At 42.6% G+C, this 17,004-nt stretch overlaps 1 protein-coding gene across 6 annotated transcripts in view; it reads right to left on the bottom strand.

The window, feature by feature from the left end:
- Positions 1-15,933, bottom strand: part of numb (NUMB endocytic adaptor protein) — a 29,000-nt gene extending 13,067 nt beyond the window's left edge. For 3 of the 6 annotated variants that reach the window (XM_086126625.1, XM_086126630.1, XM_086126629.1), the window contains exons 1-2: positions 15,777-15,933; positions 2,331-2,467 (exon numbers count right to left, since the gene is read on the bottom strand). In XM_086126625.1, coding sequence (XP_085982751.1) covers positions 2,331-2,456 — 126 coding nt within the window. In that variant the 5' untranslated portion in view covers positions 2,457-2,467; positions 15,777-15,933. Of the gene's footprint in view, positions 1-2,330; positions 2,468-9,797; positions 10,624-15,488; positions 15,740-15,771 lie in introns of those variants that run through there. The other 3 variants (XM_086126626.1, XM_086126628.1, XM_086126627.1) reach the window with 3 other exon arrangements.
- Positions 15,934-17,004: the final 1,071 nt, after the last annotated feature.

Below are 17,004 nucleotides of genomic sequence, written 5' to 3'. Positions count from 1 at the left end.
GGGGGAATAATCAATTCACAAACCAACTGACAATTTAATATTGGTGGATTTTTGTGGCGCGTTCCATATGGCGTGTAGTCTTGATTCGTTGAAGTGGCGTATTTCATAACCTAGTTGTAATAGTTGCCATTGTTATTTTACGCATCTGTTAGATTCCATTTGTTTAAGATACACTGTAGAATGTTAGAATATTTCTTTGTTGGACGTGACGTGACTGGCGACAGTGCGGAGAAGAAGGAGCTGGACATGAGAGTCAGATGACGTCAGAACCGATATAATTTTTTTGACCAAAAACAAACAAACAAAGCGACCCCCTTTTTATTGTATAATTTCTTGAATAAATAGAAAAGACAAAGAAGTCCTTGTCCTGTTGTTTGCGTTCAAGACTCGTCGTTACGCTGGCCTCAAAGGTGTTTTGTCTTTGTCGAGTAACACCGACACAGGCAAACTTGACCAACCAACCAACCCAAAAAAAACTCATGCACCAAATCCACACACTACTTAGCCAACCAATAAACTCCCGAACCAACTTAACAAGTCTCAATAAAACGGTTCTTGTTTCGTGCTCACTTTCCTTGGCCCTATCATGCCCTGCAACGTGATTAATCCAACTCTGTGAGTAAGCAACCCCTGTGATTGCCACCACATCCGTCTCCATCCTTTGGCAGTGCGGCAAGCCATTATAATGAAAGCACTTTTTCTAAATGGCCTCGAACGGTGAGTAAGACGTCTAGCAAATGTCAGCGTGACTCTGACGCACGAATGGCAGCTCATTGAAACACAGCAGACCGTACACCGTGCTCCTACTTGAACCGCCTCCTCCCTTCCTCCCTAGCGAGCCATCAACCCTCGGTGCGGCAGACGGGAGATATTTCCACATGAGCCGGTGGAACGATCCCACACACCGTTCCACTTTTTGGAGGTACCTCGAGGAGGCGCATGAGGGAGTAATAAGAAAGGAAAAAGAAAAAGCACAAGACGCAAAGAGGAGTGTGATTAATCTAAATTGCGTACATTTTTTTTTTCAATTTTCCTCGGTTTGTATTTGCATTTTCAGATGCACTTCGGAGGATTTGACTTCTGATTTTCTGGTCATTTTCTGCGAGAAGGGAAGCGTGACTGCCCTTGAGTTCATCTGAGAGCATTTACATGTCGGCATAATGTCTCCTTTGGGTGATTGGGCCGTTGTAGACATTTGACATTTTCATTCATTGACTGACTTGCATGTTGTGATTCACGTGTTTTTATTGTCTCTTGATGTTCCAGTTTTCATTTCTGTGGCGATGAGAGGAAGCGAGCTGTTGCGCTTCTGTTTGCATAAGAAAACTTTTGTTGCCAAAATAGTCGACTTTCGCCACCCACACCCCGTCTGTTCACCTGCGGTGTCTATGAGACAAATTGTGCGCATGAACGTGTGTGTTTGGGGGGGGGGGGGGGATTAAATAACATTTTTAAGTGAATCACAGTCTTCAATGAATAACCTCAATAAAATGTTCAAAAACAATTAAAACAAAAAAAAGAATTGAAATAATCACTGGAAAGGAAAGAATCGAAACAAAAATTACTGCTCCATTTCACATTATTCTTAAAGTATTATGTCAACGACAGAGTTTAGTAAGCAAAAAAAAACAAATATATAATGGAAAAAATGAGTTAGTTGGTTTATATCCAAATGATTCGTTTTTTTATTCTAAATTATGAATTGGAAATATATTTTTCAATGTCAGAGTTTTACACTTTATATTCACATGCCATCAAGGAGACAGCAAAGTTAGCCGCTGACCCAATAAATAAAATGCAAATTGGCTCATGCTATGAATTTTAAAAACATTTTATATAACCATACCCGCAACAGGAATCATTCGTGGATATAAATTAAGCTTCCTGAATTTATGTCATTAAAACAAAAATAATCTTGTTCAAAATAACATGAACTGAAGTTATTGATTTTTTTTTTTAACAAAATACCAACAAACACCAAAGTAAAAAGGTGAAATCCTCCTCCACTGACTCAGACAAAAACAGCAGCAACTAGAAAAGCGTGGCCAGAGACAACCGATTGGCATTTTATGACCGTGACGAAAAAACTTTTTTCCCTTCGGTTGCGGGCCTGTCGTCATCGAGCCCAACGAGAGCCGGACAATCACATTATTTGGCGTGCGCTTACGCAACACAACGTTTCGGAGCGCACAAACACTTTCTGAAGGCGAGCGATTAAATCGGACGTTCCATCCTGGAGTCCCAAAGCGTCGCTCCCGGGCGAAATGTGTGTGTGTCGCAATCAGGTCAAAGGCGGTAGGAATTTGGGAGTGTGTTTACGCGAGTGTCACCTTGACCGCAAAGCTGCATTTCCCGCTTCGGACCGCCTCCTCATCCGTCTGCCACTGGTGCGGCCGGCTAGACTCCGGCAGGTAGATGTCCTTCTTCCGCCGGAAGCTCTGCCGTAGCTTGTTCATCGCGGCGCTCCCTGCAGGAGGTCAGAAGGGTTACGTTTGATTATGCAGTTAGTAAGCAATAAATCACCTGTGATACAATAAAATAGATCTGATTTATTACGTATAAAGGTTCCAGTCTTATAGGTAAGCGTCACGCTAAAATAAAGGCAAGTGATCCATCAAATCATTTTTTTTATCTACTTCAATTATTATTTTTTTGCCCCCCCCAAAAAAAAAATAATAATTGGGGTGCAAACGTTACAAAATTGTACCAAGCATAAATCAGTAAATCCTAAATTAGACAAAAATAACGTCAAGAAATATGTGGCTTTATCACTTCAAATGATATGTTAACATGTGGATTGCACCTTTTAGTCACTGAACTATTCAGACTCGGGAGAAGTGAGTATTGATACCCGGTTTCGGGTCAATACCAGCCTAATTTCAAAGTATCGGGTACTTTTGAAGAATCGATACTTGCCAGGACTACCTCAAGAAAAAAAACATTGCAGAAGTCTATCTTGGCAGTAATTGACACTGCAACTGTCTGACACGTCAGTGAGTCATCAGGTGCGTCAGGAAGACAAAGGTTTTTGTTCAGAATTACCTGTCATTGTGTTCTCTGAAATGTTAGGTATCGTAAATTTGAGTGGTATCGGTACTTGGTATCTATATTGGCGATTACTCGAGAGTAAACACTCGCTCGGACTGGTATCAGCCTTGGAAAAAAGTGGACATCCCTGATTAGAACACTATATAAATAAATAATACATATTTGGGGGTGGGGCTGTTGATTGACCAAAACGAAGCGCAGTTTTTTTGGGGGGGGGGGGGGGGGGTTCCGTTTCCAAATTGCAGGCTTTGCGATTTGAAAAACTGCAGTGTATGACATTGCGATATCGATTTCTATTTGATTCATTGCTCAGCTCATAGATCCATTCGCTTTTCAATTGTCAGGATGATTTTTATTTTGAAAACTTTTTTTCCCCCCCAGCTTTCACTGTTAAAAGCTCACCCAGGCTTGAGTCCGAAGGGAGTGGCACTCATACGGTTGGTATATTTAGCATGGAAATAAAGTGCAACGCTAATCTGGTGTATCGGTTCCTGCTTTGGGTATTGACAACATTTATACTAGTTCAAAGGTGTCGCCAACATGAAAACCAGAGAGCTGTTGAGGGGTGAAAAAAAACGAGCGCCTCTGAAGGTGAAAGGCGACAGAAAAACCAATGAGAACAATTGTACATAACGTCTTGGTGTGCAGCGAAACAAACAACGAAAGCAGGCTTACAAAAAGCATCTGTGCGTTACGGCGCACACACCTTGATGTTTATTTTGTCGATACGACACGTGACGAGCGATGTTACGTGCCATTTCTGATCAATCCATATGTAGCTACCAACTCAGACTTGAGACTGACTGAAGGAGCAGCTGACTTGATCAGGAATAGCTGCGCACGGTTAATGATCAAACGTGAGCATTCATGTGGGACTTGAGGGTCATCTCGAGCAGTATTGAATTCCCAACCGCTCATCAGTTGGGCTGCCGGAAATGATTCGATTGTGCTTAATGGGTCAGAAAGGATTCATTTTCTTTGTTGGGTTGGTTGTCCCCCCCCCCCCCCCGTGTCCTTTATTCATCTATAACAGAAACATTTGCCTGCGAGCATCATCATCTGTCGATGTGTTGCGATGTTTACGACGACGGGGACTGAATACACCTTTCAGGGATGAAACTGGGTTGTTTTTTTTAGGAAAGTTGTGGAATGTTGGTGGAACTTGCAGAGGGCTCAGAACTTTTTAGTTGGTTCTTGGCCCAAAAGGTTTGAGAACCACCGCTCGACACGATTGTCCTCTCAACTTTGCGGGGAGATTAGCACGGCGCCAAAGAGACCCAATTAAAAAGCCGCTGATCCAAATGAGAAGTGAGAGGTGCGGCCATATTTGAAGGACCGGCTCATGTTTGGCTCGGCCGCTCGTAAACCGGAGGAGCGGAAGTCAGTGAGCCGTAGCATTCCGACGTTTTGCGAGCCGCTAACTTTTTTGAGCGGATGGGGATCTGATGGGATTAAGAGATTTTTTAATCCAGGGAGATCTGACTGTCTGCGCACACACACACACACACCTAGTAGTACACGACACACACCCAACGAAACTCTTTGTGTAATAAAACCCGTTCTACGAGACGGGCTGTGGTCGTCGGGGGTTGGAGAGTGTTTGAGGTGAGGCGCTCGCTCGCTCTTATCTGCCCTGGCCAGATTGGAGCACTGCACAATGGAGCATTCGACCCTGACACACAAACACATCAAACGTTTTACTCAAAGGGAGGGGGTTGTGGGGGGTGGTGGGGTGTTGACCAAGGTTGGACCTGTGGCCTAACGGGATGTCTCCAAAGTCTCAACATGGCATGTGCATTTTGGAGCTTTTTGTGAAAAAGGGGTGCTTTTAATCTTCCCATTAAGACTCATGTTCGGTGGCAATGGTACGTGGTACTCTTCAAACACTTTGGATTGGGACATTTCAAACTTTTTTACATACACATTGGGTAAAGCACCTACAGAGTCGTAATTTGGAAAACAATATCGATTTTAAAATGTTAAAATGTCTTTCGTTTTGGGGGACGAGAGTACATTTATTTTCTCCCAACGCATTTCAAAGGCCGTCCATAACACTGGTCGATAGCAAATTTTAATCAAAAATGGCTTTCATGTCTCCCCAAACAATGAGAAAAAAAAATGAGAGTAGATTTGGGACCCAAAAAATAAATAAATAATATCCACCTGGAAAATTCTACTTGCATTTCTGATTTTAAAAAAATTTTAAAAACATTTTTTGAGCAGTGTTTTGCTCGACTATCCTGGTTGATTATCTCACGTTGAAGTGCTGCAAAAATGGATTCTGCATTGAAACATATGTTTCAACTTGGCACCGAGTTCTGCAAACAACTCCCACATCCCAAAAGCAAAATTTTGGCTCTCTAAACAGCATACACCATTTATGTTACTTTCATGACATCATTCATTTTTTTTTAAGTCAGGATTAATACAAAACACATAAAAAAAAAAAAAAAGAGCCAGAAAAGCGTTTCTGTAAATACTTCCCAGCGAGCTCCGGTAGATCTGGGCCCTGGGCCTCAGGTTTGATACTTGTGGTTTTAATTATTAATATAAGCAATTCTAAACGTTTTGTAGGCCAGAGCATGTCAACTACTCGATCATTTTTTGCTATTTGCAATGTTGTTCGATCCCTAACCCCCACGAATAGCCCGGGTTCACCGTCCAGGGCTTTCAGGAAGGCGAGAAATTGGAAGTCAGGCGGCGGCACAGGCACGTTACACTCCGGCATTTGCAAATAAGATGTTCACAGGTCGCTTCGCACCTCCCTCATAACTTGTTTATTGAGGTCACGTCATATTAGAGCTCGGTGGGGCGTCGCTTACGAGCTGCCAACACGCGCATCCCGTTTGTATGCTGTCGCAGTTATGTATACGCGACACGGCGACACTTCCCCCGTGGCGACGCGGGGCTTAGAAGTACGTCTGCGAGTGACAGGATGATGGTGTGCTCTTCCTTCCTGTACAAAGATGAAGATGCGCAGAAAGACAAAAAGCTGATTTAGCCATGGGGCGGTGAACGTCGGGCTTGGAAGGTGGATCGGAATGAATCATGTGAGGAACTTTGGCCGCCGGCCATGCAGCAAGAGGACCTGTTTAGTCACACCTGGTGAGGGGAAAAAATGTTTTTAAAAAGCATGAAAAAGGGTTTCAGCTCAGGCTTATCTTTAAATATATTTTGGCCTTTTGTTTACACCCCAGGTGTCAAACAAAAAGCCGAGGTCGAAGATCCGCCGTGCCATATTGTTTTCCAGTACCTTTGGCCCACAGCCCAAGAAGGCAAATAATGGGCCCTCTAACTTCACGTTTCTTGCAAAATGGATTTGCTCTTTTCATTCTAGCTGAAAATCTATTCCGAGGAGGCAAATTTTTTTTCTTATCGCACTTATTTTCACTAAATCCCTTCTCGACATACATTGGACAATATTTGGATACAAAATTATTTGCATGCCGCTATTTTCCATGATTTCAAACTCAATTTAAATTCAGTTTGATAAAACTCAGATTGGATAGATAGTATGCAAAGAGGTGACAAATATAACCCACGGCTGAACAAAATGAGAGCAAGAAAAAAAATTGCAGGATATTTCTCTGGCTTCTACAGGAAGAAACAGTTGTGTTGATGATATTTCCCATTCTCGATGCAACAACTATTTGAATAATCTCTCTTGGAATGGAAGGCTGATTAATCCTTGCGTAAAATAGCCGGGGGATGAGTGCGGTGGCCGCCTGGAGATCAGGAGGTTACAGTTGCGGCTTGCCACATTTGCGGGCTGACGCGATCATTTTTAACTCCCAAGAAAAGACGCGCGACAACAGAAAATCCATCAATTGAAATCGACCCCTCTCGTTGACCAATGTTGTGTCATGTGCAGCGCTTTGGATGCGGCGGTGGTTCTTTTAAGCTCTCTATCAAGTTGAGTTGGGCAACATCATGTAAGAGGGATCTTGAAACTGTCTCGAAAGTGATCTGTGCCCCCCCACCCTCCCCCCTTTTGCATAGTCATGTGAATCTCGAAAGAGTGAAAGAGTCCAAGTCGCGTAGAGTATGCATATTTTTATTGGGACAGTGACCACGCGGGAGTTAGAAACAGCCCTGAGAAATGACGGCGTTGGCATCACATTTTGCAGAGGTTCCACGGTGAAAGGCACTTGCTGGTTTTTGAAGTGTCGCGAAGGGGAAACGGCATACGCGCAAAAAAATTAAAACCGCACTCACATCTAGGGACAATTTAGAGTGTTCAATCAGCCTGCCATGCAGGTTTTTGGAATGTGGCAGGAAACCGGAGTACCCGGAGAAAAACCACGTAGGCACGGGCGGAACATGCAAACTCCACACAGGAAGGCTTGGAGCCGGGATTGAACCCACAAAGTCTGCACTGTGAGTTCCACGCACTAACCCAGTGGTGGGCAAACTACGGCCCGCGGGCCGAATCCGACCGGTTGGTCTTTTTAATCCGGCCCGCCGAAGGTTGGTCTACAATTAAGGTTCGATGTGAATGATTGCATTCATTTCAATTGGACTTGTAATGACAGGCATTTCACCGCCAGGTGGCGCATTGACTTGAAGTTGCAGAACACGGGGGGGGGGGGCAATCTTTTCGACCACCTAGTACCTCTGTATCGCTCTACTTCTACTGGTCTGATCACAACCCATCTGCAGCGATGCACAAGCTAAAATAGGTCATCAACAACACTTTTGTCATTTAAAAAAAGTATATTAATAACGTACTTTCATGCTTTTGTTCTGTTGATGTTTGATATGGACTGTCAACAAATGCAGTTTTTTTTTTTATGTACCATAGCTCGTGCTGACCTGGCCTTTCTGTCAAATTTTAAAAGTTAATGCGGCCCCCGAGCCAAAAAGTTTGCCCACCCCTGCACTAACCACTCGACCACCAGAGCAAGTACACAAAGGGTTGTCGAGTTACAAGCCGTCGCTTGGTCAATTCTTAATAAAACAATCCTTATATATGGCGCACCTTGCCGTTGGACATTTAGCTGTTTAATGAAAGGAACACACAGTCAAACACACAAATATTAAAACGAAAGCACGTCCCGGGGCACGAAGAAGCCACTCACACTGAACTAACCGCACGCCAAATCATCAGCCGGAGCTGGAGTCACAGCGTAAGTCACTTACTAGGCCACGCGCACGTCACCACACAAATACTACAGCAGGTTTCGCCAGCGCGCCTAAGAGCTCAGCTTGTGAACATCACATGACCAAACCCGGAGAACGGGTGAGCCGTGACGGTCGTTACCTCGAAGCCTCAAGTCTGTGATGTCACTTTCAGTCGACTGCAAGAAGCAAAATGGCCGTCCTCTAAGATGGATGACAACAGGGGAGTTTGCTGTTTCACTCATATTCTACAAAACGCAAAAAAATACTCGGCATAACTGTTTAGACTACTGGAAACACTTTTGAAGTGACTTCCCCTTTCATATCTCAATGATACCAAAGAAGCTTTCAATCAGTTTTTCCCAAACATCAGCTCCCGTGGAAATAATATGAATATAAACATGCGGTTAGTGGAAAACAGTCCAGGGTCAGTGGGGACGCACCTTGAACTAGTGAAACTGCAAAAAACAAAAAATAATAAATAAAACAAAACGTCTGATTGATCAATACAATCAATTCATCGAGCAGCCCTCCTTTATTCATGAAAAGCCAGTCAATCTTCAGCTCGGCCTTGGGAACCTTCAATCCATCCCCCTTTTTTATTACTCTTGAAATCCACTTAGCTTCTAAAAAAACTGACAAAGCACTCCTGCTTCTCAAGGCCTCCGGCCAAAAAGTCTCTCAAGCGTTATTAAAACTTGTCGAGAAAGCAGCACAGCAGCGGCTATGCTCTGTTAGCGTAGCATTGAACCTTCGGAAGCGGAGCCACCGTTACATATTGACCAAGGCGGTGTGGCAACGTGCAGTTAATATGTGATCTATTAATTCCACATGGGCATGAGCACATTTTATTGAATCTCCGAGAACAAATGCTGATGTGAGAGGAAGTTTTACAATCCAAGGTGGCTCGCTGACTTACACGGGGCTATAAAACGGTAAAGTAACTCATCAGTGCGTCGCTGATAGCGGACACGTTCCGCATGTGAATTGGTGAGACTGACGTAACACTCAACTTACAGACCGGCAAAAAAAGAAAAAAAAAAGCCTGTCTGGTAGATAAGTAAGTGTTCTGGATTTTGGCTCGATTGCTTTGAAATTTATAAACAATCTTTCCCCAAACGCCACATAATGGATGATTGGCCCTGTAGAGGGAATTCGACATTATCAGGTAGCAAGATTATGAAAGCTAATGAAAACAAAATAACTAAATCTAAAATCATTGCTTATCTTGCGCAAATGCAAGATTTGTTAGCTCGCGAGCTAGCTAGCTGGAATATATCCTCGTGGGATATATCACAGCCACTGGAGGCTTTTAGCGGATATATTTTTAATCATGTGGGGATCTGCGGGCGTGAGAAACGCGAGACAAAATAGTCAGAGCTGAGAGAAAAGCTTGAATTTCCCTGATGTTTAAGTCTCATTCTAGATACAGTACTCTGCGATGAACCATTCACTGTGATGGTCGCTAGTTCAAAACCATCCGCCATACTCCTTGTTTCCAGTGACTTTAAGTTCTACGAAATTTTTGTTATCGGTTCTTGTAGTTCCCGGAAGTGAAATGTTTCAATCACACATGTTCACGTTTCGGGCGCTTTGAAATGAATCTGTGCCGAAATTTTGTTGAAGCTTACTATTTTTCGAGCAGTCAAAACACAGTGGGCCTCTCGGTCATAGTTCCATGGTAAAAATTCCGGTTGCAGCAAATTCCTGTCTTTTCTGGTGTCGGTGTGAAAGGCAAATGCTGACTGATGCTCTTCTGCTTCAGCTCTGATCGAGCAATTTCTGCGGAATCTCTGTGCGGAAGAGGCTATGGTGGTCAAAGGCGGAGATGACGAGGCGGAAAACAAGGCCTGCTTGGGGCGTGCGTGCGCGTAGCATTATCTGTCTAAGCAGCAGGAGCGACGAGAGGATGGTAGAACAGGAAATTCACGCTGAGCGAACATACTTGCAATCTTGCACCATCCCGCTAACCTGGCCGAGACCCATGAAGGCACGCTTTTGACTCTCGCCACACTTGTCTTGGGTGTGAACTCGCCAAACAGAAAAAACAAAATGATTGCATGTCTGAACGGAGAAATGGTTGGATTGGGGTTTTTTGTTTTTTTTATGGTTCGTTGATTTTTTTCATTTTTATTTTTAAGAGTGGTACGGAGTGCAGCCGTTACGCCCCTCGTGTATGTCAGGAATGCCGTTCACGTACTCGAGCGCTACTCTCATCCCACCCGGACTATTTGTCAAGAGGTGGGACGTCTGCGGAATTTAAATACTCCGGCAGATTTACGCCGGGCTGCCAGCACTACCTGGCCGTGCGACGTTAGTGAAGGTTTATTGTAAAACGTGACCTCGACAGTACTCTTCGATGATGTACAGTAACTTGCTGCTAAAATAAACGAACCGCAATCAATGTGTAAAAATGCGAGGAATGTGACAGCTCAAGGAGGTGAAAATTAAGGCAATAACGAACCCCCCTTCCCCCCCAAAATTATGACTAAATAAATAAATGTGGATTTTGTTTTATTTTTTGGCCAAGTCCGATATTTGGCAGAATAAAATCATGGTAACTGATTAATTAGCAGATTAATAATATTTAAAAAAAACTAACACTAAATATAATAAAATAATATAATTTTTGGTCCTTTAACACAGATATCAATTACAGGCCGATCATTTCACTCTTTCACAATACTTTGTCCTTTAGTATTTGTTTAACTTTACAACAGATTTTGCCAAGTTGTTTTTTTTCCTTTTTTTTTTTTGGAGGGGGGGGGGGTTCGAACATCATCAATATATAAGTGTGTGAATGTGTTAAAAAATACAATAAAAAAAAATCTGCCCATTTTAAAAGAGCTAACATCTGTGGATTAAATCGGCTGGTCAGGCCCGAAAAAAAAAATTACATCAATCAGATTAATTCGTTACGTTTGAGGATCATCATTGTTCATATCATTACCGGTTAAATTATTAATACGTGCAATTATACACATTTTTGGTGTGTCAATGACGTTTTTTGGGCGAAACTCGCCAGAGTTTGTCCTCATCTCCCAGTGCATCGTCGTAGTCGGACAAGTTGGACTTTTTCGTTGGATTTCCCAACACTCTCAAAGTGCAACATGGAGGAATTCCAGTGCGAGCTATGCAGAGCAAAGCTCTGTCATATCTTCCCTAATAAGCGTAATCACAAACATACAGAGGCCCAAATCCGAGGATGGACCAGTTTGGAAAACTACCAGGGCGGCACAATCTGCCAAGGCACCTTTGATCCACTACGGCCCGGCCCGCCAATTAATGAGGAATTACTGTTCGCCCCCGGTGAGGCGCAGCCGCTGTGGGCAGGAACGGGTCGGAGACCGCCAGGCACCGACCCGGTCATCAACACACCTCGCCGAGCAAAAAGCCGCCGATGCCCCTCGCTGAAATGCGGCACGAAGGCGGCCAAATGGACAGCGGGCACAGCGGGGCCATTGTTCTGCACACTCGTGGGCCAGAAGGGCCTCTTCTTTGCGCTGCAGGAATGCAAAGTACCTGCTCGTCGACATCGTCCACGCGGGTCTCGTTTTTCTCGCCTGTGAGCTGGGGGGATTTATTGATTTTATCAATTCATTTGAGTCCACTGTGAATCGATGAAACCCCATTTACTCCGATGGATGCGTTAACGACTCATCAACAATTGGAAATACAGAGACAATAAAACATTTTTTGGGGGGGGGGGGCGACACTTAAACTTATTAAAATATAGTTTTTAAAGGCACTGCAAGGCATCGTTTGATAAATCATCAGAAAAAAAAATCTAATCGGCAGGACAGAAAAGGCGAACATGTAATTTGATTACGATTCAGAAACGGGTTTGGTCCATAAAGTCTGTCAGAAAATCTGCAAAAATGTATAGTATTGTTTTCCAAAGTAAAAGCAGTGCTTGTGATTGATTGTATACAACTCCTTCACATGCAATTCTTTTTTTGGGATCAAATTCTGCCTGGCCCAGGGTTATGATATTTGTGGATTTTTCAAGATGGTTCGTTTTTATTTCATTTTGACTTTTGCTTTTCAATCAAGCAAATTGTAATTAATATTGAAGATGGATTTGTTAGGTTTTACTTTTTTTTTCAGTACTTTGTTTTAGTTTCATTTTTGTTTGATTAATATTTGGGTTTTTTTTTTATATAATTGATGAAGCATTTGTTGAGTGCAAGTAAAAAAAAAAGTCACAATAATTAACGGGCAATAAAGCAAAGTAGGCTACAATTCACAAACGACATTCCTTCTTCTGTACAGCTGTTCAGTCAGATCAAAATAAATCTGTGTAAAATCTACCCCCGCATGAAATTGATACCAGTTTTCGTCAACTATCTTCACCTTATTTTGTTCGTGTCACTAGAAGGTACAACATTCTATGTCGTTTGGTTCCCAGGGAACAAGTGTCCTGGTAACCCGGACACGTGGAGGGCGGGGGAAAAAAAAGAGGGGAAAAACAGCTATTAAGCAGCTAATTGAACAGCTATTTGCCTAACGAACCAGACGTCCCTTGCGAGATGACGTCGAGGGGGCCATCCTGCCGAGGCACCTCGTCTTAATTACAGATCGGTGGGTATGAATAAAGCATGAGGAGGGCTCAGGTATCGCACTATGTAGGGTCTGCCCGGGGACAAAAAGCCTCCTCCTGCACACAACCTGAAAGGCGCGTGCGCGCGCACACACACACACACACACACACACACACACACACACACACACACACACACACACACACACACACACACACACACACACACCTCACAGATTTAACAGGCAACGACATAAGAGGAGCACAAAGCCCCTTGGACCTAATTAGGAGCTAAAGATAAAAGTCCCAAATGGGTGCACTCATAAAAAGATGCTTCTGTTGATTCGCTTTCTTGAAACGAGCACGGCCAAAGGAAAAAAAAAAAAAAGCGGTGATTAACTAATTTTGCTGATCGGGAGAGATCCTGAAATCATGTGGTCAGCGGCGGTGCTTTTGGAGATGGACACTCGCACGCTCCGGGCTTGATGAACTTGTATTGAAAGCTCATGAGAAAGAAGAGACGTCTTCCCCCGCGACCTATTCTGAGCCGGTCAGGAGTCCGGCCAACAGCGTTTTTACAATCAAGATGACCCTGATTGGATGCCGCCAGACCAAAATAGGCTCAGATCGGTTGCGGTTTCAACGCGCCGCTCGTGTTTGTGTGCGACATGTGAAATGCTGCGGAAATTGATCGCGGCGGCTTGAGTGACCACAACGATCACGGGAGGCTCAATTTGCAACAACAACGTGAAAATCCACCATTCCGTCATACCGAGGAAGTGAGAAATGATCGCGAACGTTCGAAAATAGTCTTTTATGGAGACGTTCTGACTGACTCACCGCGATCACGCCAACTCATTTCGACAAAGTTTAGTCGATGTGGGGGAAAAAAATTAACCCTGTGCAGATTCAGGGCAGAGATTTTGCATCAACCTCTTGAAGGAAATGTCATGATACAAGTCATACAATTAATTCAGCCGCAGTCTATTCATTTCAAGTGTACCACATTTAGACATCATTTAATGTCCGCACACCTCGAAGCATTTGTAGACGAGTTTGAAGACATGGATATGGATCTAGTTAGTTTTATCCACATTTGGGAAAAGGCCTGATTCTGATCGGCGGATATCAGATTCCATGAGGTCCCATTCAGCTTCAGTCGTACTTTTTTATACATTGTACATTTCACAAGGGCGTGTGTGTGTGTGTGTCAAACTCGCCAGCAGCTCTTATCAAAAGTATGCAGGCATTTATGCAGAAAAGTCATAAAATGACGATATGGTGTAAGACAAAAATACTAGCAAACCTCGGGAGGAGATTTGTCACCATGCATCGTACCATTGTCTGCGGGACTTTTGTCGCCGCATGATTCATCTATCTGACTTTCTGAGACATAGGACATCAAAAATGGGACTCGAGTCTAAATCTCAACTCACCACAAGTTTCTCATGCAGAGAGCCTCAAAAAAGTTGTCCAGCATTTATTAGTCTTTGTCTTCTTTATAAACAAGTCAGTGGAGGCAATGTATTGCACACATTATTCCTCTATCAACTAAACGAGTAATCCAATAAAGATTGATTTTGAATTAGTTACCAACAAAAGCTCCGTATGAACTTTATTTTGCTGTGCGGTGATTTTGTCACTTGTGTGCTTGTCTGCTAATCAATCCTAAAATGGCTGATGTGAATTACTTAAATGACAAAGTTATTTTTCGTGGTATTGTAAGCATCGATTATTTCAGACAGTGTCAATCCCCACAGTGCCTTAAGGTTAATATTTTGTGCAGATTGCTGATCGGAAGTCGCTGATCGGCCCCAAAAATCCTGATCCTGTAAAGCCAAGTTTAAACTGCTCATTTTGACAGTTGAACATTTTGAGATGATGGGGATGTTACAAACTAAATTTTTACTATTCGCGTCGGGGCTTGGTCCCTAAATCCCGCAAATAGTGAGGGTTTGCTATACCCCGCTGCTATCAGTGACGAAACTAAAAGTGAGGCCCCGTGATTGCTTCATGGTCGCAAAGCAAGTTTATCAACCCGCGTTGCGTCACGGCTCGGGCAGAATTCAACATGTGGTACCAACCTCTGAGACTCTCCCTTCATGCTGCTTTTTTCCACTCATTCATACGACGCTGGCTCATCATCAGCCACATAAATAGATATATTTATAAGCCTCACCATCCACACATAGCTGTGGCATTTTTTACAAGCGCGCGCACACACACACACACACAGTTGCACTGCTACTTACATATACAGTACACAAGCTACATTAGCGGGGGGGGGGGGGGGTGCAGTGTGATGCATTGGGTCCGAGGGAACATGCTTTATTTGCCGTACAAGAATAAAGTGCAATTGCACATCCACTGCAGTAGGTGGCAGTGGTGATCTTATTCATTTCTTTCTTGTAATTTTAGGCAAATCTTATCTGTGACAAACTAAACACATGTTCAAGTTATTATATGTTGTATACGTTATAAGTTGATCTGTATTTATTGTTGTTTTGTTCAATGTTGTGCAGAGGTGTACTTATAACAATTTATTGACAAATAAATGTTTTCTTCTTTTGGTGGGGAGTAACAGGAAAAAATTAGGAAGCACTGACCACATTTATACAAAATATTACAATTTGTTCATGTACAAACACACACACACACATACACTCAGACATTGACACACACTCATACATAAACATTTACTTGCATGCACGGCGAGTAACGACGTCACACAACCCGGAAATCAGGTGATAAGTGAAGCATTTATGTCACATTAAAAGCTCACCTCGTCCAGGTAGATTACTTGAGATAACCCACGGCACAACCCCTATTATTTGGTCGTTTAAATGAACTCCTTGGACATTTTACAGAGCAAAATCAGCTGGACTTGTACGTCGACTTAGCGTGAGTTTGTCCTACAGACAAGCGAACTGGGTGGCGTTGAAATGAAGGTTTGGAATGGAGCTAACGTAGCCACATCCGCAAACACACGCTTAGCACGGCGTGCTAGCGAGCTAATCGAAGAGACAGCGACAGCGAGAGAGGGGAAGCGTATGAATACAACGCACCTTACCTGTGACCACTAGGCCGAGCCAGTCGGTACGCCGTCACGAAATCCGCCCCCTCCCCGCCGCGAAGGCGCGTGCGTCGGCCCCCTCCGAGGAAAAATAATTCAAATTCCACAGAAAGCACTGCGAAAGACTCACGCAGCCCAATCGCTTCGGCCACCGCCGCTGAATGGCTGCGAGCAAGCGGCTCAACCAAACTTCCTCCTTAGCAACGGACCGCCCTTTCACATTTTCATTGGTCCAAGGCAGAGTTTGTGGGATGATGAGCAGGTTGAGGAAGCAAACCTGGAACAGACCGTGGCGCTCCTGTAAAACCAGCACACACACGTGTATGGAAAGATATAACGCCCCCTGGTGCATTTGACGCGCAACTCCGTCATCGCATGGTGCAGTCATGGCAATGGACCAAACCAGTCAGTGGCGGTGGCGAGAGATAATGACTACGGCAAATTTTCAGTATATCATTATTATGAATGTAATTATGGACATTATTATTCAGCATTAAATTATATTAAGTGAACAAGGTCTTCATAACAAATTACATAACATTTACACTACAAGTAAACATAATTAAGATAAAAGGATAATGTATTTTAGATTTTAGACATTTTTAAATTATAAGACGATAAAAGCAATGTATAAAGAAATATGCAGAAATAATAGATAGTAAACAGGTATGTTATAAATAATATATAAAAAATAATATATATTTTATAGAATAATACAAATAAAATATATAAATAAAACAAAATAAAAAATAAAAATATATAAATAAAATAATCATGATAGGGAGTTTAAAATGAATAAGAATCATGTTATAATTAAGTAATGTATATGAATTAAAGACAGGTGATATCATTATTTTACTATTTAAAAGTAAGTTTGTGTTCTTTTTAATCCTGATTATTTTTGTTGTTAAATTCGGATATTTATGTTTGTGTTCATCTCACATATTTTAGGTATACTGTGGGGAAAAAAATCTATAAATATAAATACAAAATATCAGAGATTAATGTATGACAGAAATATGTCACATGCTGGAATATCATTGTATCATTTTAAAGTGATCGATTTTATATTTGATAATATCATTATTACTGTTATTTTTATTGTCTCTTCATTTTTACACTTGAAGTAACTAAAGTGATAAGAGGTATTTTATTGAAACATTCATTCATTCACAATTCGGCTACAATTAAATATAGTAGAAAAACATAATATATTGGTAAAGGG

The sequence above is a fragment of the Hippocampus guttulatus genome, chromosome 13 (genome assembly GCF_054856545.1).
Source record: "Hippocampus guttulatus isolate MCC_2025c chromosome 13, RoL_Hgut_1.0, whole genome shotgun sequence".
NCBI classification, from domain to species: domain Eukaryota; kingdom Metazoa; phylum Chordata; class Actinopteri; order Syngnathiformes; family Syngnathidae; genus Hippocampus; species Hippocampus guttulatus.
Note: the sequence above shows the minus strand (reverse complement) of the source record. Positions and strands in the feature narration are given on the sequence as shown.